The sequence below is a fragment of the Tachysurus fulvidraco genome, chromosome 26 (assembly GCF_022655615.1).
Source record: "Tachysurus fulvidraco isolate hzauxx_2018 chromosome 26, HZAU_PFXX_2.0, whole genome shotgun sequence".
Lineage (NCBI taxonomy): Eukaryota > Metazoa > Chordata > Actinopteri > Siluriformes > Bagridae > Tachysurus > Tachysurus fulvidraco.
Window position 1 is genome coordinate 10,895,066 of NC_062543.1, and position 23,693 is coordinate 10,918,758.

General features: G+C 37.4%; 1 protein-coding gene across 10 annotated transcripts in view; it reads right to left on the reverse strand.

The window, feature by feature from the left end:
* dab2ipb (DAB2 interacting protein b) overlaps positions 1–23,693 on the reverse strand; it is a 140,303-nt gene that overhangs the window by 28,112 nt on the left and 88,498 nt on the right. For all 10 annotated transcript variants that reach the window (XM_047809052.1, XM_027178737.2, XM_047809051.1 and 7 more), the window contains 3 exons: positions 5,296–5,449; positions 4,441–4,539; positions 1,961–2,515 (listed from right to left, as the gene is read on the reverse strand). In XM_047809052.1, coding sequence (XP_047665008.1) covers positions 1,961–2,515; positions 4,441–4,539; positions 5,296–5,449 — 808 coding nt within the window. The remainder of the gene's footprint in view (positions 1–1,960; positions 2,516–4,440; positions 4,540–5,295; positions 5,450–23,693) is intronic.

A 23,693-nucleotide genomic window follows, 5' to 3' on the forward strand; every position in this document is an offset into this window, starting at 1 on the left:
CAAGCAGCTCGTCTGGTCCTATGCTGCTAGCAGCATGCCCTTGCTTTGTCCTGTTCTTTGTACAGCAGGGGAATGACGGGGATGTTAATGTAGTCTAAACACGTCCTCCAGAAAATGGCATATGTAAACCAGAGACATCTCCTCCACCATGTATGGTTATTTTCCCTGTGTGTTTATTTCATTCCATGAGTCATCACAAATGCACTGTGTTACTGCAGTAACTAAAACTGCGCCAGTCAGACCAGACATAGCTCAGGCAGCCGACAGAGATGACAGCTGCTGACTTCGTAGTTCTCCTCTCTGGGCCAAAATAAGAAGAATCAGTTATCTCACCCAGTAGAGGGTGTGGTGAAGTGTTAGCTCTGGAAGGATCCCTAAGGCAAAACCTTCCAGCAGGAAAGACCATACACACAAATACAAAAGTCAAGCAAGGCCAAAAAGTATGAATGTGAGTTTCTAGCCCCATATTCCTGCTATTTAAACACTAATCAGACACACATTTACTTTCCTTCTACTTTGCTATTCCTGGTGGGGTCACAACAGGCTGAGAATTTCAACCCGGTCTTCTTTATTTCAAGCCACAGTTTCCAGCTCTTTCATAGGCAGCCCCAGATGTTACCGAGTCAACTGTGAGATATAATCTCTGCAGCGGGTCCAAGGTCTGCCTCGGGGTCTCTGACTGATACAGATCTAGCCGGAGCCGACATGGGACAGGCATGTAATGGACCAATAATTTAACAGGGTTAGGGAAACAACATAGTAAAGACACTAACACAATGATACAATAGACTTTGGAAACCAGGTTTGTAATATCTTATTTCTTAACATACCAAAATCCACTGTAAACAAAATTCTTAATGTCTCTTGCATAAGCACTTTATCTTATTTTGTGTTGTGGTGGATCCAGGATCTATCCCAGGAATACTCAGAGCAAGGCAGGGATACACCTAGACAGGGGGTGACTGGGTTAAAATGTGTGCAATGCCTATACTCAATCACACATGAGGTAGTTTAGAGAAGCTACCCTGCCCACCATATTTTTTTTAAGCGGTAGGATAAAACCATCATACACAGAAGAAATCCATATAGACATGGGCAACATGTGAAGATCAAGAGTGATCTCAAACCTTTTAGTTACCACAGAGGAAATAGACCACTAATACCTCTTTTCCACCAGAAAGAACCGGGTGCTGGTTCAGAGCTAGTGCTAGTGCTGGTTCAAAGTTGGTTCCACTGGCGAACCTTCTAAGAACCGGTTTGCCTTTCCACCGGCTAGAGAGCCGTCACAGCGTCGAGTGTGACGTCACTGTATACGTGTCACGTGTCCCAGCAACGTTAGCGCAGCAGCAGCAAACACAAACACAACAACAATGGCAGATGTTGCTTTACTGTTAATGCTCATGGCTTTGCTAACCTACATCGGCATCCAAACACGGCGAATAAAACGTGTACGTGCAGCTCCATGTAATCTGTATAAACGGAGGTTGTAATCGATAAAGTACATAGCGGTATTTTATCGTTAACACAGAAAAAAAATTAGCCTTAGCATGTAGCTACCTACTATCATGTGTGCTGATAATGTATCATATTATCAACGTAAAGTAAAAGTGTATTAAACATTAGTATACTTAAGATACTTAAGGTACATTATCAAATGTGCTAACAGTAGCCCCGCCCCCAACTCCCGCCCCAAGCGGTTCTTAAGTCTAGACCGGCAACATTTTGGTGCAACATAAGAACCACTTTTCCTGGTACACAGCTGGTGCTTTGGCGGTCGAAACAGAAAGAACTGGTTCTAAATTAGGCTCTGGCTCCGAACCAGCACTCGAACTGCCTCGGTGGAAAAGGGGCATTAGTGTACTATAAAATCATTTAATGTAGCCAATCATTGTATACTAATGTAGCAGAATTTTGAAGCTGAAAACAAAATCACACAACATTTTTATTTATTTATATTTACCTTGGCTTTCCCAGTGCTTTGCAGTATGTGTACCAGGGCACAAGCCATCTCCTCTTTGTTCTTGACACTGATGGCTGGTTCCAACACAGAGCAGAGCAGCATATAGTTGTTGGTAATGTATTCAGCAAATTCCTTATACATCTCCATTGGAAGGATATTCATGCTTTGGTAGCGGGTCTTTACCCGGATCATAGGTCCTGCAGTCTTGCCTTTCCCTGGGTTTGGTGTGCTAACAGGGTACCACTTCTCGACAAGTTGCCTACTTGTCACACTTTCTACTGGGATGCTAACCAGTCCCACGTAGTTGTTTTTATCTTTTTTCTTCTTCTTGTCTGAGTCCCTGTAGAGGTGTACAGTGATGTTTTGGACAGCAGGCAGGTTGGTGAACTCAAAATGCTCTCCCCAGAAGACATTGTCTGCTTTCAGCTTGCAGGAAGTGCGGGCATAAAGGGCATCATCCAGACACAGCTCACAGAAGTACTTCTTCTTGGCCGGAAGGTCTTTGGCTTCAATCACCCACAGTCGAAGGGTGTTCTCTACCCGTCGGCTGTTGTCCTGGAAACAAGAACAAAGACAGATTGAGGTCAGGGGACCACAGATGCAGGACTGAAGGTACATGGAATACTGTAATATTTAACTTTATTTAATATTACTATATTTCTTTGATATAGTATCAATATTACAGGTGGCTGTTACTCTGTTAGGCAGCATTTTAGAGAGATTTCTTCTCAGTGTGATTGTGGAATGGGATTGGGATCTTCAAAGGTACCAGAAGTTGGTCAAATGTATTATTTACTAGGAGTGTGATAATACTGTACACCAGTTGGAGAGTTATTGAGCTGGGGCAGTAGAAGGGCAGTGACTCAAATGGTTAAGTCTCTGGGTTGATTGGAAGATCATTTAGAGTACACTGAAAGTTAAAACTAAAACCATACTGCTGGAATCACTGAATGTGAGTTTAATCTGGCTTCAAGCCAACACATATTTTCAGTTATATTAAAATGATTTATAATATGGAAAAAGTGCATGCATTTGGCATCATTATTCATTCATTCATTTATTCATTCATTTTCTACCGCTTATCCGAACTTCTCGGGTCACGGGGAGCCTGTGCCTATCTCAGGCGTCATCGGGCATCAAGGCAGAATACACCCTGAACGGAGTGCCAACCCTTCACAGGGCACACACACTCTCATTCACTCACACACTCAAACACTACTGACAATTTTCCAGAGATGCCAATCAACCTACCATGTCTTTGGACCGGAGGAGGAAACCGGAGTACCCGGAGGAAACCCCCGAGGCACGGGGAGAACATGCAAACTACACACACACAAGGCAGAGGCAGGAATCGAACCCCCAACCCTGGAGGTGTGAGGCGAACATGCTAACCACTAAGCCACCGTGTCCTTGGCATCATTAAAGAAAGTTAAAATTCTCCAATGAACAGTCAGAAATACAGTTGTTAGTGACACAAATGGTCTGCAATGTTGGTTGAGATGTTGGACTATCGTTTGGACGTATATATATATATATATATATATATATATAGAGCCCTGAACAATAAACAAACAAAAAAATGTGTAATTATACCATTTACGTAAAACCACTGCTAATGCAGAAACAGGTAGAAGGCTGACTTTAGCACTTAAATGCAGGTAGCTTCTGTCTCATCACTGCATGGCAATTAGATGCTTTCTGTTTTATATCACAAGGAAATACAGCATAAATACCTAATGACATCATTTAGTAGTTAAAGTCATTCCAATGGTGAGAAAAGCTGCTCGAAATATAAGTCGTTCCAGGATATGCAGGCTTCATGTCAGGACTATTTATATTGCCCCTGGTACATTTGTCATACAGCTGATTAATATTTAACCGTCATTTAACCACATGAAATGTCGGTGTTGAATTCAGCATGGAATTTAAATAGTAAACCTGAAGTTGAAGTTCAAACTCGATCGCTGTAATTATTGCAAAAAAAAAAAAGTCTCTTTGTATCTGTTTTTACTTGCATGTAGGAAAGAAATACCCGCAAGCAACGAAATAAAAATGCATGTACAGGGTGGGGATGAATTTTGCAATCTGGGTTTCAGGTGTTACATAACAACCATCATTTCACCATAGACTAATTGTTCCCACTGAAATAGCCTTGTACTTTCAAACAGTCATGATCTCATTAATCAAAAATAAATAAATCTGCTTGTAACGGTTGTTGGCTTGTATCCAAGTTTCTAAATGTTTTATATAAATACAGTAAAAATTAATCAGCTTATTAGGGTGCATGTGTGCAATTGACAGACATGGTCATTTTTTTATTTTAACAGGAATAAAAGATTTTTTTTTATAAAATTGTCTTTTATGGTATCTGGGGAAAAAAACAAAAAAAAAAACACACATTATGTTTCTGTTTCTCCAAATGAGTGTCAGAGTAAGAGCATTGCTCTATACTTATTGTGAGAAGCCATGCGAGTAACTACCTTGTTTGGGTGAACGGCTCGTCTGAGGTTCTCCATCCATTTGTCCCTCTCGGCAGCCGAGCGACATGAGAAACACTTACTTCCTGTTGAGGTGCTCACCTAAAAGGTAGAATTAGATGACAGATATCAGTCCTTTTTATTATTATTATTATTATTATTATTATTATTATTATTATTATTATTATTAGATGCTGTTATGCAGTTTTATTTTAATATTGTGAACTACATTGGAATGATTGTGTATAAATTCAGCATGCTTGAATTTTATCGCAAAAGACTCTGTATAATTCTGTCTCATTATGGCTCACAGTATATATACAGTATAAACACATTATGTAACACATTGCAAGCAAAAATGAGATTAAAATAAACTGTCTTTTTTTTGTATTAAAGCCTTAAGCCACAAAGGTTTAGCTACATATTCAGCTTGTAATTTGCCTCAACACTTTAAAATGCTTCCGATACCAATATTGCTGTCTGTTTTATGAATAATTACAGAATTTTTACATTTCAAATTTTGTGAAAATGCTTTATCCACTGTTCGTGTCATAAAAATTAGGATTTTTTTTTATATTGTTGCAGGCAAAAATGCTTAATTTTGTTGTGGCATTTTTATCAAATGTGAAAAAAATCTTTTTTTTTTTTTTTTTTTTAAACTCCTACCAGTGATGACACATTTGTCCCAAATTTGTGGAAGAGTCTGAAAAATTGCCTGCTTCGCCAAATATTGTGGAGTTTTGTGTTACCTTTTAAAATCCTGGAGGGTTGATGTGCAAATACAAAAGATGCAAATGTATGTGAATGTGAATGTAGGTCTTTGTGTGTGTACTTTGTGTGCGAACTTTGTGTGCGTACCTCGAAGCAGTAATCCTGACCCAGGATGGAGCTGTGTACGGGTTTAATTAGGACCTCCTCCTCCATGCTGAGGTCCAAAGCTTCCACTGCACTGCTGGGACTGAGCAACGACTCGTGAGAGCGCGATTCTTTCAGTCTTGGCATCAGATGAGATCTGAGTGTGAGATAGAAAGAAGCAGAGAGACAGAGAAAAAGATGTAAATGTCACACAGACAAGAGAAAAGACATTTCACCGTACAACGTATCTATACAATACAACACCAGTGGAAAAACATACCCTGTCCACAATATTAATACTGATGAAAATATTAATGTATATATTTATATAGACATTATATAAGAAACTAATTAAATGGGAAAATTATATAATATATCATAATATACAGTATAATAATATAATAAGATTTTTTTATGAAGCCTGGAAGTTTTCTGAAATGTTATTATTATTATTATTATTATTATTATTATTAGTAGTAGTAGTAGTAGTAGTAGTAGTAATAGTAGTAGCAGTATTGTCAGTTAAATTTGTGGGAAAAAAAGGTTTCATGTGTAGTTTTTGACCCGTTATACCTTTTCAGCTCTAATGAACTATTTATGATTCCAGCAGCACATAATTCTTGGGTGAGACAGAAGAGCTAAGAGCATACAGAAACTGGATCTTGATGAAGAACAGTGCTAAATTTGAACATGTAATTTTCAAGAAGCGGCTCTAAGAGTGGAGATATATCAAAAGCATGTTAATCCATAATTAAATATTTAATGTAAATGACTTCAACCACCAAAGCAGTGTGGAATTCATTGCTATTAATACGCTCATCCTGATAGGTTACTGTTTCTATAGCAACATCATAACCGACAAACGGTTTTATAAAAAACTTTTCATGTGAAAAGCATTTTCTTAGCAATTTTGATAGTAGCCTCTAGTGTCAATGCTTAATAACAGATGTAACAGTCAGAAGTAAACGTGCAAACTTTATTTATTTATTTACTTACTTACTTACTTGCTCATTTATTTATTTATTTATTTATTTAATTTTGTGATCCTTTGAGATATTTCTACAGTACGCACTATGTATGTATTGCACCAGGATATAGGTTTAGCTCAAAAAAAATGCCAGCAATAGATAATTACAGAGACAGGAATAGGAGCAGCACACCGTCCTGTCACGTTAACACAACCTGAGCAGCGTATAGAATGTGGTGTAATTAGTGTGAAGTCGCGTTAATGCGAGTTGTGTTAAGTAATGCAAAATGTAAGCCTTTAATTCATGCCATGCAGAAATGTGTCCAATATCACACCCTGTTTGTTGTAGAGGTCAAAATACACTGTTGCACTGAATTATGGGTATCAGTCATAGCGCACCAAATGTGTGGTTTCATCTGTGTAACACTAACACCTGACCATCTCGCATTAGCATTTGCATTACCTTCTAAAGTAACAACTAGCACACACTTCCACTTAAACAGGTTAAGAAATTATGCGGACCTGTTGATACAGTGGTGTTTATTTAGCATTTTAAAGGCGTGTCCGTACTTTCAGTGTCTATGCTTTGTAAGATTGAGCAAACCACTGTGTGTAGTGTAAGAGTAAGAATACACTTATATAGAAAATATGAAACACCACAATGTTGTTGATTAGAATCCAGGAAGTAACTTCGATAGTCCGTAATAGCTGACGGTCATAAACTTGGGAGTTTCTTTGAACAACCGATGATGAAACACACCGATAAATGGATCAGGGGGCAGAGAATAAAAGCAAAAACCGAAACAAAAGTAAAAACAAGTACACGGGAAAGTACGATGCAAAGTGGGAATCTGTGACAGGGAAATGTGTGTCAATATCAATGAATATACGGTATAGTGGAAAAAAGAAAAGTCAACAAATCTTACATAATACATGAATACAAATAGAAGAAGAAGAATCCAGGATGTAACTTCGGTGTAACAGTGTAATAGTGGATGATAGTAATATCGAGGACTCTATAGGGACAGGAGACACTTTGGTACACTCCAAAAGCTAAATGTGAGACACACAAGAAGAAAAAAAACGAGAGAACGTCGGGTTATCGAACATAATAGGAAGTCGACACAAGCCTTCTGGGAAAAATCAGAATGTCATGAAGGCACATCTTTCTCTGTCTACAGCCTGTTTTTCCATTTTCCTTATAAACCTGTCATTTTTCCTTCACAGGCTTGTTTCTGATTTCCTGTCCTTCCTCCTTTCTTATTTCTTCCTTCATCTTAGATGATACCCCTGAGACAGGACCCATCATTCAACCACTGAAGCCTAAGACTACAAACTAATTTGTGTGTGTGTGTGTGTGTATGTGTGTATGTGTGTGTGTTCTTGTTTCCCATTGGCTTCCATGAAACCAGGCAGAAGACAACAAGAGTGTCTGGAAAACTGGGGTCTGCTGGATGGATCCCTGTTCTCTTGGTCTTACGGGAGATGGAGCCTTCCTTTTGAAAGACACATAGAGTTCCTGAAAGCATCCGTTTCCAACAGTTTTCCGGATCCGGACGCAACAGACAGGAAGATGACAGGAATCACCCAACAGGTATTCCTTATGAGCAAAGGAAAAAAAGGCGGGTTTAGGCTCCATCCAAACCGCCATCAATCACAACATGTCTGGATGACAGCAGGATATGAAACTTTTCCTTCTACATGGAAGAAGGTTTATTTATTCGTCTCTCGGGCATTCGCTCAGAAACTAAGTAACTGAGGCGCCGAATCAATCAAGGCATGAAGCTGTAGGATTTATTTCATTCAGCCCCCCTCAGGCTGCCCGTAACACCTTATCAACAAAACCTTATAAAAGACGTGGGCATCGCATGTCTGTCTTGAAAAAGAAGATAAAGAAAGTTATTTGAAAGATTTATGGAGAGATCTGCTGTTCTCTCGAGTAAATCCAGGAGAAGATCAAGAGCCATGGTAACGGCAGGAAACTAATATCTTACTTTCTCACTAAACTTAATAGTTTAATTTGGGAGAAGATTTAGCTCTTTCTTCTCCGTTATTATATGATATTATATGATGTATAATCAATACGCACTGATTATATATGACAAATATTAAAAAGTGTCCCTTTCTTTACATCATGGTTCTCATAAACCTTTGGTTCTGTTTCAACTCTCTGTTCCATCATTGGTTTGTTACCTGATTGTGTGCATCTGTCACATGTTTCCATGTTTTCCTGTTTTTGACATTCCCCAGTTATGGATATACCTTATTTGACGAGCTCTGTCTGTTCACAGACCTATGCTCTAGACTTTGAAGAGGATTCTTGGATTTGGATAAATGAATACACCGAGTATGCACACAAGCATCGTGCCTTTAAGTACTGAACATTCCAGTTTCGTTAGAGATGTGGTTCTCTGTGGGGGTTTTAGGGACCTGTCAGGGGTCCATGATGCACAGCCAAAGGGTTTGCAATTTGTATTTGGTTACAATGGAAACCACAACCTTTCTTTATCACATATTCATTCATTAATTTTTCTACCGCTTTATCTGAACTTCTCCGGTCACGGGGAGCCTGTGCCTATCTCAGACGTCATCGGGTATCAAGGCAGGATACACCCTGGACGGAATGCCAACCCATCACAGGGCACACACACTCTCATTCACTCACACACTATGGACAATTTTTTCCAGAGATGCCAATCAACCCCCCGAGGCACGGGGAGAACATGCAAACTCCACACACACAAGGCGGAGACGGGAATCGAACCCCCAACCCTGGAGGTGTGAGGCGAACGTGCTAACCACTAAGCCACCGTGCCCCCCCTCTTTATCATATATAAGTTGTTATATTTATTATAGAATTTTGATCCTCTGGTCACTTTAATTTATTTTATCCAAACCCCAATCTCTCTCTCTCTCTCTCTCTCTCTCTCTCTCTCTCTATCTCTCTCTCTCTCTCTCTCTCTCTCTCTCTCTCTCTCTCTCTCTCTCTCTCTCTCTCTCTCTCTCTCTCTCTCTCTCTCTCTCTCTCTCTCTCTCTCTCTCTCTCTCTCTCTCTCTCTCTCTCTCTAAACAGGCATGTCAGCTATTGATTCCTGGATTTCAGAAATTCCATAGAATTTTACACACTTAAGAAGTCCCGTGGTTGCAAAAAGTTTTACGGAGAACCCATGTGTAACAGGAAGACCACTAATAGGCACTTTCTAAAGAAATAAGATGTTGTGCTAGTTTTTGGAGAGGGCCGCAAACTAGATTTGTGGGTACGGATTTGGATCAGATCCCTGAGATATCCAATAAAACGTAACGCAAATGCAACCCAAAACAGAAGCCAAAATCTAATGTCATCCCTCAGAGAAAACTCAATGCTTGATCATATATAATCTAAACAAACACCCACAGAGTGATTGATGTGATGCACCATTCTTAGCGAGGACCCTGCTGTTATTTCTTGTATGAGCCGTTCAACATGTTCATCTTCATAAAGTTCCACTTCATTAAGTTAATAACAATAGTATTAATAATAAGTGACAGGAATAAGCTGATGCTTATATTCATTCTAAATGGGAAATTGGTTAAAAACAAGGTTGCCAGATTGGGCTAGGTTTAGTTTGTCCCGCTGTTTCATATCTTTAGATTGATGTTAATTCTTTCAAGTTTATGACTTTTAAATAACGGTTCTAGTTTATATTTAAGCGTAATTAAGATGAACGTTATGCAGCACGCATCCTCTGAGTGATGAAGACTGCAACCAGAAGGAGGTGATCAGGATGGATAAGGCAGGTCTGATTTAGGCAGAATGTGAATGAAGAGCGCTTTTCATCGTTTATTTACTCGCTAAATAAGTAAATAAGCATAAAAAGGTTAAAAAATTAAATATATTCAAAATTCGAATCAAAAGTAACTTATAGCGAGTTTATAGAAAGTTTATAGAAACACCAACACAGTGTTTGCTCTTGACCTTTTTTCACTGAAATATGAATTCTTTAACCATTAGCCTTCTTTATTTACATAAATTAAACCAATTTCCTCTTTATTCCTACTTGCACCTGTCTGTCTCAGTGTGTACTCTAGGTTCTGTTTCACTCTGGTAAATATTTAAGATAGTGTACCAAAGCTGGTTCATGTTGTGCTTCTTTCCTTCTGTGCCAGTAAAGCGCACACACACACACACACACACACACACACACACACACACACACACACACACACACACACGTACACACACGTACACACACGTAAAAAACACGTACAAAAACGCAAACACATGTATACGTACTTTAAAGAAAGTCTGCTGAGTTTTAAAAGCCATCATTATGTTCCAACGTAACCTCAAAGACTGTGTAATCAAAATGTTAAAAAGTTTAACTTGGAGAAAAATTATAAAAGAAAGAAAGAGAGTTTTATGTTCTCAATGTTCAAATGTAGCCAGAAAATAAATGGGTTATGTTTAACTATACAGCAATACGGCAAAAGTATTAAATACTATATACATATTGTACTGTATGTAAGATAGTGGGAGAAAATCCCAAGCTCCTGAAAAAAAAAGTCTCTGTGTTAATAATAATTATAAATAAAACAGATAATAAAACCAGAAATATTCTCAATCCCACAACTCCAGGGAATTCTAGTATCTAGAATAAAAGTAATAGTACTAGAGTAAAAGTGCTTTCTGATACTGTAGAGATGTATAAAATTGAAACTAATATATTTATTAATAACATTTATAATTTAAGCTCATATTAATAGCAACTTCTGTTGTTGGTGGTCTTTCAGTGGAACTTGAGCTAGAATATACGTATAAAATTGTCAAATGCTCAAATTTCCATATGTTTTCTGAGATGTTTTTCAGCTCATTAGCGTTAAATAAACTTGTTTCAGCTAAAGTAGCTTTCCAGGCTACTTGAACCAGTGCAGCTCTATTACTTTGACCTCTTTCATGGCATTTTCGAGTCATTTTCGTGCACAGAACCATTTACATTTACTGCATTTGGTAGACGCTTTTATCCAAGCCCCCAACCCCCCCCCCCCCCCATCCTTCTATGTAAACTGTGGTCTTGAATTTCTACCTTGAAATGATATGAGGAAGAAACCTTGAGAGGAACCTCATCCTCAACTGTAGACACAGTTAGGGACAGTAGACACTGAATAATGTAAATGTAAATAATGTCCTTTCTACAACCATTTTACAAATTTTACACATTTAAGCAAAAACTTAAGCAGCAGGATGCAGTTCAGTGTGTAATTAAACTGAGTGGAATAATTTGTGATATAGAAATATATAGATATATATTTGCATTTCTTTCTCTTTGCTGCTGTAACAGAGAAATTTCCCCATTGTGGTACAAATAAAGGTATATCTTATCTTATCTTATCTTATCTTTACTTATCTTAATAAATGATCTACAGCTGTGATAGAAAGCTATGAGAGTGATATACAAACAGAACTTGAGGCTTCACAGTTTTATATACAGAAAAGAAGTGAGAACTTACATCAGTACTGACACTGATCGACTTCCTGGTATGGTCTGACCACATTTGTGTGTGTGTGTGTGTGTGTGTGTGTGTGGGTGTGGGTGTGGGTGTGTGTGTGTTCTGCCTCCTCCTATTGTATTTCAGCTCTATCAGTTATTTGGTCATCTTGAAGTACCAGACCGCTCAACAAAAAGCTCATTACAAAGAAAACAAGCTCAGAATATCAACTGCATTGAGCCGTAACACAATAAAGAATGTACACGAAGTGTGTGGGAGTTTTATCAAGAAAAATGAAATCCTGTTATCAAGAAATATAACAAAGCCATTATCAGTTGCCCAGAATACCATGAGGAGAAGAAAATAAATTTCGATTACCCACAAAGCTTCAGTGAAACTTTTTTTTTCCTATTATAGTTATTATAGTTTTAATAGCACAATGATGGCTATACACTTATCTCGGGGACTTTCACAACATACTGTAAAAAGCTCTAGAGTTTACACAAAAGGAGGTTAAAAAAAAAAAGATAACATCATGTGTGTAAAACCCTTTGTTCATGAGAGAGGCCCAAGTAGATCATCTGGCCTCTCTGGAACTACTCTGTACAGCCGCGTGGAGCAGAAAAGCATCTCAGAACACACAACACATTGAAGCCTTCAAGCAGTTTTTGAAATTTCTAATTTAAATTTCTAGACTAATTTATATATATATATATATATATATATATATATATATATATATATATATATATATATATATATATAGGCATGCGTTTTGAAAATACATCGTTTTGGTATTTATATTAAAGTGGAGCCATCAAAGCTAAAAAAAAAAAAAATAATTAAATAATAATAAGTAAATTTGCTTAGTCGGCATAATGCAAAAAAAAATCCTATAAATGATGAGAATGCAACACTGACATTTTGCCTCCTTCTTGTTTCGAGGCATTTCCAAATTTCTGAAAAGATTCCGATCGTTTTAAAGAACATTTCAAAAGTGAAGCCACTCGTTCAAACTGCGGGACGAATGAGTGAAGGAAGACAAAAATGAAGATGTGAAAGATGCCCAAGCTTGGCAAACAGGTAGCACACACACACACACACACACACACACACACACACACACACACGCACACACGCACACACACACCTAATTTATTCCACCTGTACAGGCTTGACTGTATATAGAGAATTGGGATTCAGTATAAAATGGCAGATGAAGGTCACTAGAACATGCCTTCATGAGGAAAATGAACACACACACGCACGCACGCATACGCACATACATGCACACACACGCGCGCACACACACACACACACCATACTTCCATACAAAAATTGTTAATACAAATTTTGTCACGTACACAACCGCACACAGGAAGGAAAAGAGAAAAAGTATATCTAGAAAATATGAAAATACATATACGAATGCAGATCTGTAGCACAACGGTGTGACAGACTTAAAGTAGGATAAAGTGCAAATTTACTGAAATATACGCAGTAAATTCTGTGCATGGAAAGTAAGCTAAAAATAACAAAACGATAGTAGGGTTTTCTTTGGTAACTTTTTCAGTAAAACCTGCAGTTTTGTTTAAAAAAAAAAAGCTAAAAGCTAAAGCTAAATATCTCGACAAGGTCAAAAACGTAACACCCCCCCCCCCCCCGCAATCCCCTCCCCCTAGTGCCCCAACCCCACCAACTAAAGACACACATTTCATTTAGCCTTGAAAGGTCAATGAACTCAACATACACACAACAGTCAGCTATGATTCTCGCTTTCTCTCTCTCATGCTCTCTCTCTCATGCTCTCTCTCTCACGCTCTCTCTCTCTCTCTCTCTCTCTCTCTCTCTCTCTGTCTCTATGTGTCTGTGTGTGTTGTTTCAGTGGGAAGGTTGCGCTGTCATCATTGCATTTATTTGCCTGGAAACGACTGGATCACAGAGAGAGACAGATGATGCTCAGCTTTTTGTATACCTTTTGTCCGGACCAATGCTGTGAAAGGTCAGCGTCTCCATGGCAACAAGCTGATAGGCACTGTTTAATCTTAAAAAAAAAAAAAAGAAGAAGATGCCAAAAATCCCTGGATAGTCAGACTCTGGCTGTGCTCCAAATGACTTTATAAACCCTAGTAAACAGTGACCGGCTGTAGAGTTGACTGTTCACAGTAATACAGTACTTCATGTATAAAACCAGGATCAACGTCAAACAGTTTTTTCTCCAAATAGATTGTTTACAGTAATCAGTAAATCTTACAGTACGGAGACTTGTGCTGTGATTAAACCCAACCAACAGCACCATTTGTATTCTCCTGGCTAATCGACTATGTTTGAGGTTAAGTGGGCCGTTTATAGAAATAGAAACCTTTAAAGTTTTCCTGTAATTATGACACTGGATATAAAAAAATAATAATAATAAAATAGAAAGACTCTTCAAAACAACCAATAAACTCTGCTCCTGACTGAACTGTAGCCAGATTAGACTCACAGACCCAACAGAGCATGAATACACAAAAGAGGGGATAAAAAGGATAAAACTGCTGATGAGTCATCAGTACAGTACATCTGGAAACAATGCTATTACCCATAATGCCTATATTTATGTTTATACATTGGCTGTTCCATGATGAGCAGATGAACAGCATTTTATGTACAAATCAGTTAGTAATGCTGTAGTACAGTATACTGATGTTTAGCAGGTGTGTGTGTGTGTGTGTGTGTGTGTGTGTGTGTGTGTGTGTGTGTGTGTGTTTTCAGGGTCACCATGCAGTGTTACACAGCAGGTTATAAATCAGTCCAAAGAGACTCAGTGACCTTAAACAACTAGGTCAGAGTAATGAGCCAAAGGGTCACTGAAGGGTGAATTAAACAGACAGATGGACAGAAAAAAAAAAAACAACAGTAGAGAGACGCAGCCAGGAACAAACAGCCCTGTCCTGTCCGAAAGTCACATTTCAGAGTTGAAATAGAGTTCAGAAAAACAAGACCTTTCAAAGATCTGAGTTTGAGTCTGCCTGTGTTGGCGACATTTATGGAAAAGAGCCAAGAGCTCAGCCGAAACTAAACTTGGACATTTCCTGTGTTCTGCTCTACAGCAAGGGATAATGCTTTGCAAACACAACCCCAATAAAGGCACGGACCGGATTGTAGTATTCCTCTTACTCCACAGCAGATTGTAGTTTATATCTGTTCGTAGTTGAACCTCCAGGACCTTCTCACATCTTACATTACTGCACATGTACAAAGTTAGACATTTAACTCTATCTGTAAATCTCTGATACTGGAGACTCCTTCCATAAATGCTACATAAAGGTCTAATCGCTATCTCAATTCAAAATATAAACAATTAGACAACAATCCCTGTGCATCGTGTTACATTCACACATACAGCAATACAACGCGCGGAGATTTGTTTTTCCTGACAAGAGCTAGTGCGCCAGTCAGCGTTGGCGACTAGATGTGGGCGTGTTACATTGTTACCTTGGCAACCAGTAGTAGCCACGCTTACTGCATACTTGCAGCGATAAAACCATCGTAGCATTATCTGTTACTATCGAAACGATAGATACTGTATTAGCATGTGCGTATTTATACATGGACAATCTGTCAACATCCTTCTGACCAATCAGAACCGAGAATTCATCATTTAAACCACTGCTATAGTTTGTAGTTAGTTTTTTTCTCTTTTTAAGCAGTCAAACATTGTAAAGTTATATATATATATGTATATATATATATATGCATATATATATATATATATATATATATATATATATATATATATATATATATATATATATATATATATATATATATATATATGCATATATATATATACATATATATATATAAGAATAAGAATAAGAATTTGTACATTAAATCCCACATGCTGATAATTTCTCAGAGCATGAATTAAGTTCAGCAGCAAGGCCAACGAATAAAGAGCCTACAAATCCTGGGCTGAATCCCAAATGGCTCCCTGTTGGAAATAAGCATTATTTTAAGCCCTAGCAGTGCGCTAATACAGGAAGCACAGGGCCATGGGAACAATTTGTGATTCAGCAAGTGGTTTAGAGCAAAGACGTTTGAACTATAATGTAATAAGTGCTGTTTTTTTTTCCAGTTAGCAGGATACCGGGACTTTCGGCATAATAGGTTGGGCTGAGTCTAATAGTTTCACTGAGTAGACACGGTTTCACTAACAACGAGTTTGTACATGATTCCAGTCTCGTTCTCGTGGCATAAAAACAGGGAGGAAGCATTTATGCTTAAAGAGCTGCTTATTTAAATTCTCTCAGGTAAAAAGACAACATAATTGTAAATTATAACACGAATAAATTGGTGCCAGTCGACATCTAAAGTGATCTGGGTTGCCAGATCCTCTTCCAGATGCAGTAAACATGAGACTTGTTTTCAATACAAGTGGCTTGGTTTCAGGGAAGAAATAAAGCACCTGGGGGCATGTTATTAGTGAGAAATGATCAACACAAGGGTGGCGATGCAGCCAGAACAAGTATTTTTAAAATGACCAAAAAGAATGACGTAAAAAGCAGTTTATTATTCGATTTAATGATATAGAATGTCAACAGCTTTTTGGAGAATTCGATTGAATTTCACAAAAATTACGTGCAAGAAATAATAATAATAATAATAATAATAATAATAATAATAATAATAAATAAACAATTTCTATAAGTTAATGCTAATAAAATTAGTTATAATTAGTAATAAAACTATTATTATTATTATTATTATTATTATTATCATTATTATTATTATACTGCAGAGCCATAATTTTCAATCTTTCTCTGATTTTTTAATTTTTTAATTATTGATTATTTTTTTATTTTAGCTAATCTTTATTGATTTTTACTTTATGACCCTACACCAGTTGATTTAGTATTCATTACAGTTGGATGGGTTTTTTTTAAATAATGCCAGCTCTAAAAAGAAGACAAGGATGCATATTTCACATATATAACCATGTAAAAGAACTGAAGCAAAATGATAAAACAGAATTCATTGAGTTACTTTTTTGGTGTAAACCACTGCCAGATGTAGTCACTGTTTGCTTGTACAGAAAGAAAGGATATGACATCATGGCAGAGACACGCTGAGAAAAGATGTAAAGAGAAAGGCCCAAGGGGGAAAATATATCTCAAATATAACCATCACGGCCAAACACACACACACATTATCACTGAAAGGACCTTATATTATAATTGTTATTAATACACGTAATTAACACAGTGCCTCAATCTTGGGAGCCAAATGTCATGACAAGGTCAAAACTGTCAGATCACAGGCAGCCCAACATCATCAATACTGGCTTAAAAATACATAAAGACTAGAGGTCACTGCTTGATCCAGCCAACTGATATAAACTTCACTTATAGAAACATTGTTTAGGTATAAAATCATCTTTGTAAGCATTATGTTGCTTTCCTGTCAAGTTGTTTCTCTGTATTTTTCCTTCCATCACTTATTCAATTATTTCACCATCCCCTCTCTCTCTCTCTCTCTCTCTCTCTCTCTCTCTCTCTCTCTCTCTCTCTCTCTCTCTCTCTTCCTCTCTCTCTGTGTGTGTACAGTATATGACTTAACACATGGCCTGCTTCACAGCTACAACACATGCTAAAGCTGCCAGAAGCTCCATATTGCACTAATAGAGGCAAACAGAAGCTTAGGGATCAATATTCAATACACAATCTTAGTAAATAGGTTTCACCAATACATCTAATAAACACACACACACACACACACACACACACACACACACACACACACACACACACACACACACACACACACACACACACACACACACACACACACACACACACACACACACACACACACACACACAAATCAACCACAATTCAATCCACCGCTTACTAAGTATACAGTACTTATTTTTTTCATGCTAGTTACACAAAAACAATACACATAGCACATCAGATAAAATGCACACCACACATTTTGGCCTTATCATTATCATCATGTTAATCTTTTTGTGTTTATTTAAATGCTAACCAGAAAAAGAAACTTCCTTCTGTTTCTCTTACACACACACAGACACACACACATACACACACACGCACACACGCACACACGCACACACACGCACGCACACACACACACGCACGCACACACACGCACGCACGCACACACACACACACACACACACACACACAAATCAACCACAATTCAATCCACCGCTTACTAAGTATACAGTACTTATTTTTTTCATGCTAGTTACACAAAAACAATACACATAGCACATCAGATAAAATGCACAGCATATGCTACAGTCTATCTGTATAACAGTCTGAAAAAACTTCGCGGTCAGGGTGTTCTCATACTCACATGAGATTGAATTTTTTACTTTCCTTTTAATCTCCATGTTAAGAGTCAAATTTAACGCTAGCTCATGTTTGCTTAGGGATGCAATAAAAAAAATACAAGAAATAAAGATCTGTATCGGGAGGAAAACTTTCATCAGGTCACCTGATTCGTTTTCTGAAACAAGATGAGAGAAAGTACAATTCCACAGAGCCACACACACACACACGCACACACACACACACACACACGCGCGCGCGCGCGCGCATATGCCCATGCATGGCCTACATTCCAGGCAAGTATGCTCATGCCTCCAAGATAGAAAACATCAGACAGAGAGGAAGGAATGGGGAAAAGAAGGAGAAAGAAGGACAGGTAATGAGGGAGCCTTGGAGACACGCTTGAACTAACAGCTCATTTTAAAAATATCTGATTTTTATCAATAGACAGTATCTTTTTCTCTCCTGTTTGTTTAGTCACTTCACATAAGGGCACGAAGATAATCTGTTCCCTAACTGCAGTGAATGTTTGCCGTTAGATTATACATCTCTATGTCTAGCAAATGTTTGAAACTTTTTATAATAAATCTTAGCTGATATTAACAAGTAGAGATATTTTTGAGAGTAGAAACATATACAGTAAACATGGAGAGCAACACAGTCCAGCCTTGGGCCGGCGGCAGCACAAAATTTGGCCCCAGTCCTCAACAAGTGCCCCAAAGCAAATCCATTTCTTTGCTATTTCAGGCCCAGTCCAGGCAGATTGTGATTTGAATAACATTTGGTTATTAAATCATCACAGGGATCATAGGCTGCAATACTCTGTTCTTTAGGATGCATGCTTCTGTTTCCCATGTTAGACCTATACCACTAGTGACCAGAAGGTATATTGTATTACTTTGACTGGTTTCAACAGCTGGAAAGTTATATCTACCGTTTTTTTTTTTTTGTTTTTTTTTTTTTTTTGTGGGGGTGGATGTAATGTTCTGGATTAGGCCATTATCACTAATTGCCCACCTATTATTTCTACCAGTCCACACTAATGTAATTGGCTGGAACCGGCCCTGGACCAGTCCTCACGATTTTTCCAATTGCAAAATGAATTATAAATGTAATATCAAACTCCACAATATTCTGAGGCAATATTTCTAAATTTCCACAGATTTGGGCTGAGACATGTCACATCATCACATTTAATACAAGTGATGAGTTTTTACAGGAAGGAGTTTAAAAGAGCACTCCATCCAGGGTGTATCCTGCCTCGATGCCCGATGACGCCTGAGATAGGCACAGGCTCCCCGTGACCCGAGAAGTTCGGATAAGCGGTAGAAAATGAATGAATGAATGAATGAATGAGTTTAAAAGAACAATCCTGTGCTGACGATTTTGCTGATTCAAGAAGATTTTTAAAGAAAAAAAGAAAGCACAAATTTTGAAAAAGTCCATAAAACATTTGCAGCACTGACAATCAGTGTTTTAGCCCAGCCCACTTTAGCTACACTTAATCATTAAACACTTTGATTTTATATATCTTTTTGCAATAATGTGTGAATCCACTTAACGTTGTCCGTTTCAATAATTTGTTCATTATTGGTTATGAAAAATCTGCATGTTTGGTTCCACATCATTCAGTTGTCAGAACAGATTCACCCTCAAGAAATATCTGGACTAATCCATCAGTCAATGGGATTATAGCTTGAAAATTGAATGCTTATTGAACATAATAAAATCACTGTAACTGTGCCATTAGCATAAATGCTATTAAATAATATTTTGTGTATTTGTTTTGTAATTCAATGCTTAGGAAAAGTCATTCATGTTACTTCGTTTAAAAGCAAAACGCAGCCAGTGTTGGATGAGAACCTCAAAAAAATTAGACGTTGCTCGCTAACTTCTTGGTTATTTTTTCTAATTAATTACTGTTTTTGATGTTTAAGTGTGTTCGACTCAGATGTCACTTGTGCACTGAGTAGTTATCAATATCAAATGTACATAATTTATCTAATTACTTGTCTCTGATGTAATAGATATTACCTTAAACGGACATTACATCAGACTGCCATACTAACTCGATCCCTCGGGCCTCGGAGACTCACTTCACTTAAGCTAACACAGAACAGCCTTTTACGATGGAGATACAGATTCCACAAGAATGGACAAATCGATAATGGTGAATAAAAGAACAGCACTGGAATGTAAGCAGACTCCACTTTTTAGTGATGGAGGCATAAGTTGTCTGGGTTTTTTTTTTTTTTGCTGTTGTGTTTTTTCACGACGTTGTATTGTATGTAGTATATAACAGCTCGTAAGTGTCCAGTCCATCCATCTATTCATTCTTCATCCTTCTCTCTGTTTGCATCCATCTCTTAATCTAGCCATCCGGAAATATAGTGGAATTGACGATAAAGTACACACAAGTGCTCACACAAGTCTACATACACACACACGTACACACACGCGCATATGCTTTGTGTGATTCGATTATTGATGAAAACTGAGGGAATTTTCCACAGAGAGCTTTTCACCACTAACATAAGCCAAAGCCTGAGGCCACCTCAGCCTTCATGCATGTTTTATTCATGTTAGCACGTGGCACTAGGTGAGCAGAGTGACACACACACACACACACACACACACACACACACACACACACACACACACACACACACACACACACACAAAACTCCAAAAATGTGCTTTGAACTGAAAAAGGGACAACCTCCATATGGTGACCTGATCATAAACATTGAGATGTTTATAATAACTAAAACTTGTTAGCACAGTGCTAAAATATCTTTGAATTTCTAAATGATATTTTGTTGTTTATTTGTCAGAAAAACAATCACTCTTAGAGCTGGTACCTATGTTTTTAAGTGCTGTAAACTTTTTTTAAGAAAACCTGCATGCTAGTCAGGCTATTTAGAAAGCTAGCTAGCTAGCTAACACAACTAATGTGTGAAGAGTGAACCGATTTTTCCGTGTTTAGATAACATTTAATTGTAATTAGATAACTTTCTCCGCTGTTAAATAAACCACAGATAATTACTCAAAAAATAAATAAAAAATGTGGGTGCACCAGTGGGTGTTTGTGACACACCTGTATGTGATCTAGTGAACTAGCTGGCTAGCTAGCTGTTTCAGAGAATGAGTTAGTAGGTCATTTATTCATTTCCTGTAAACAATTATCTAATTTAATATGCACTTAATAAATAAATTTGGGAAAGAATCACTTTCCAGAAGAGAATGACTCAAACATCTCTGACACACGTTAGCTATTTTAGTAGCAGTTAGCTAGCTATCTACTTTTGATGGCATTAGGACATGGGATAAAGATGTTTTTAGGTGATTTAAAGTTACTTCTCTTAAACAATTAAGCAGTTTATCCAAAGTGCATGTAGTAAATACAGAAACAGCAGAATTTATACATAGCTGATGGTGTAGTGAAACCTGGACATAAAGCTGGCTAACTAATACAGCTAACATTAATGAATAAACATTTTGTGCAGTCTTGTGATGAAGCAGTGAAAATTGAACAACACAAAATGAGACAGTGTGAGCTAGTTTAATAGTGTTGAGCTAGCTAGCTATTTGGAATTGAATGGCGGAGGCGCAGAGACGTTTCTGTCATTTCTAGTTGATTTTTTAAAACAAAAACACATCTTTTTCTTTTTAAGATTTAACCTAGCAGTATGTGATATGGGCTTCTGGGCCCCGTGTGCAGCTTTCTGTAGTCAGGTAAGTGCAAGATGAGTGAGTCATAATTACTTTATCTGAGCTGCATGTTTTGTCCGTTGCTGACCAGCTGAAAGCTGAGTCCATCTTGGCATCGCTTTCAGCTGACTAACTAAATTATCTACAAAATATGAACTAACCAGACATTTTTGAGGAGAAAAAAAAGACAAAGCAGAGGAGATTGGTGTGATTTCTCTCTTCTGTGCTGTGTTTCCATTCGCTCCTGGGTTATCTGTATGGACTCACAAGCACTCAGGACCAGAATAACTGTTTCCAAATAATCTGATAAGCACTTACCAAATTTATCTTTATACATAACTATAACACACATGGTCATGTTCCATTTTGGGAAGCTGTGGTTTTTTTGTCTGTTTTGAAGCTTGCACCATCCATCAGGTTTCCTCAGGAAGACTGAGGTTACTAAATGAGTTCCTCTTTAAAAATCTTGCTGGGTTTGAGACAAAGTGATCAACACACACACACACACACACACACACACACACACACACACACACACACACACACACACACACACACACACACACACACACACACACTTACTTCCAGCCTTTTCCCAGAGAACCAAAGAGGAGCTCATCTTAGTAGCTCTCTGCAAATCAATAAACAGGGAATAGACTGGCAATGGAGGCGAAATTAGAATAAGAGAGAGAGCGAGAAAGAGAGAGAGGGAGATATTTGTTTCATTTCTTAAAGCAATTCACACTTACATATGTGCTTTTTCTCTCTCTCTTTTATTTTTTTCCTTAAAGACACACTTGCCCCATGCCTATACTTCATACTTTCCACTTCTATCTCTCTCTCAATTCCTTTTTCTTTCTTTACAGTGTTTATCAGTCTATTTCACATTCTCGGGTATAAGCCACTGAACATTGAATGACCCACCACACACACACACAAACACACACACACACAGTAAGACACAGTGTTTAAGTTGACATCTGAATGCATATTATGGGATGTGTGATTTCTTGCATGTGTCTGTTAAAAAGTAACGCACTCTAAAGTAAAAGCCAAGTTTTTTTCTCCTGGTTTGTTCGTCCTTTTTCTTCTATTCTCTCGTCCTAAATCCTTGACATACAGACCCATGTTCTGATGTTTCTGCTTTTTTCCTTTTTTTTTTGTTTGTTTGCATTTTAATTCACCTCCATAAAATTTGGTTGTGTCACACATCCTAGTCATATGCACTGTAGGTTTCACTGTCATTTAGATATGCTGCTACACCCCGATGTCTGGGTTTTACTGTGTTGCTGACTGAATAAGATAAGCCCCTGTAAATCTCTTGTTGACTGGAGTGGTAAAAGAGAGAGAGAGAGAGAGAGAGAGAGAGAGAGAGAGAGAGAGAGAGAGAGAGAGAGCATGCTCTAGATAAAATAAAAGCAGTGTATTGATTGATTTCTCTGGTGAGCTTCATGTTTTCTAAACTGAAATGATTTAGGAAAACAATATATTTATATATTTTTCTAATATATATATTTTTTTGCATGCAAAACATTTTCATTATATTTTTTAAAAATTAATGTTATTATTTTAATCCATCCATTCATCCATCTTTTCCCGCTTATCCGTGAAATATGATTTATATGATATATATATATATATATATATATATTTTTTTTTTTTTTAGATATTCGATTTTTTTTTTTGTAAATATTATGAGCCAAATTAAATAATTGTCTGGTTTACATCATTACTAAAATTAATGATATTTAATAAGAAGAATTTTGAATTATACATTTTGGATTTATTACATAGTATTTATGATTTTGTTTACCATTCCAAACACAGATTATGTATTTATTAGCCTATTTATTAGCCTAAATAGTCTATAATTAGATTATTGTATTATATTTATTTAAAAATAAGGAAATCGTATAATG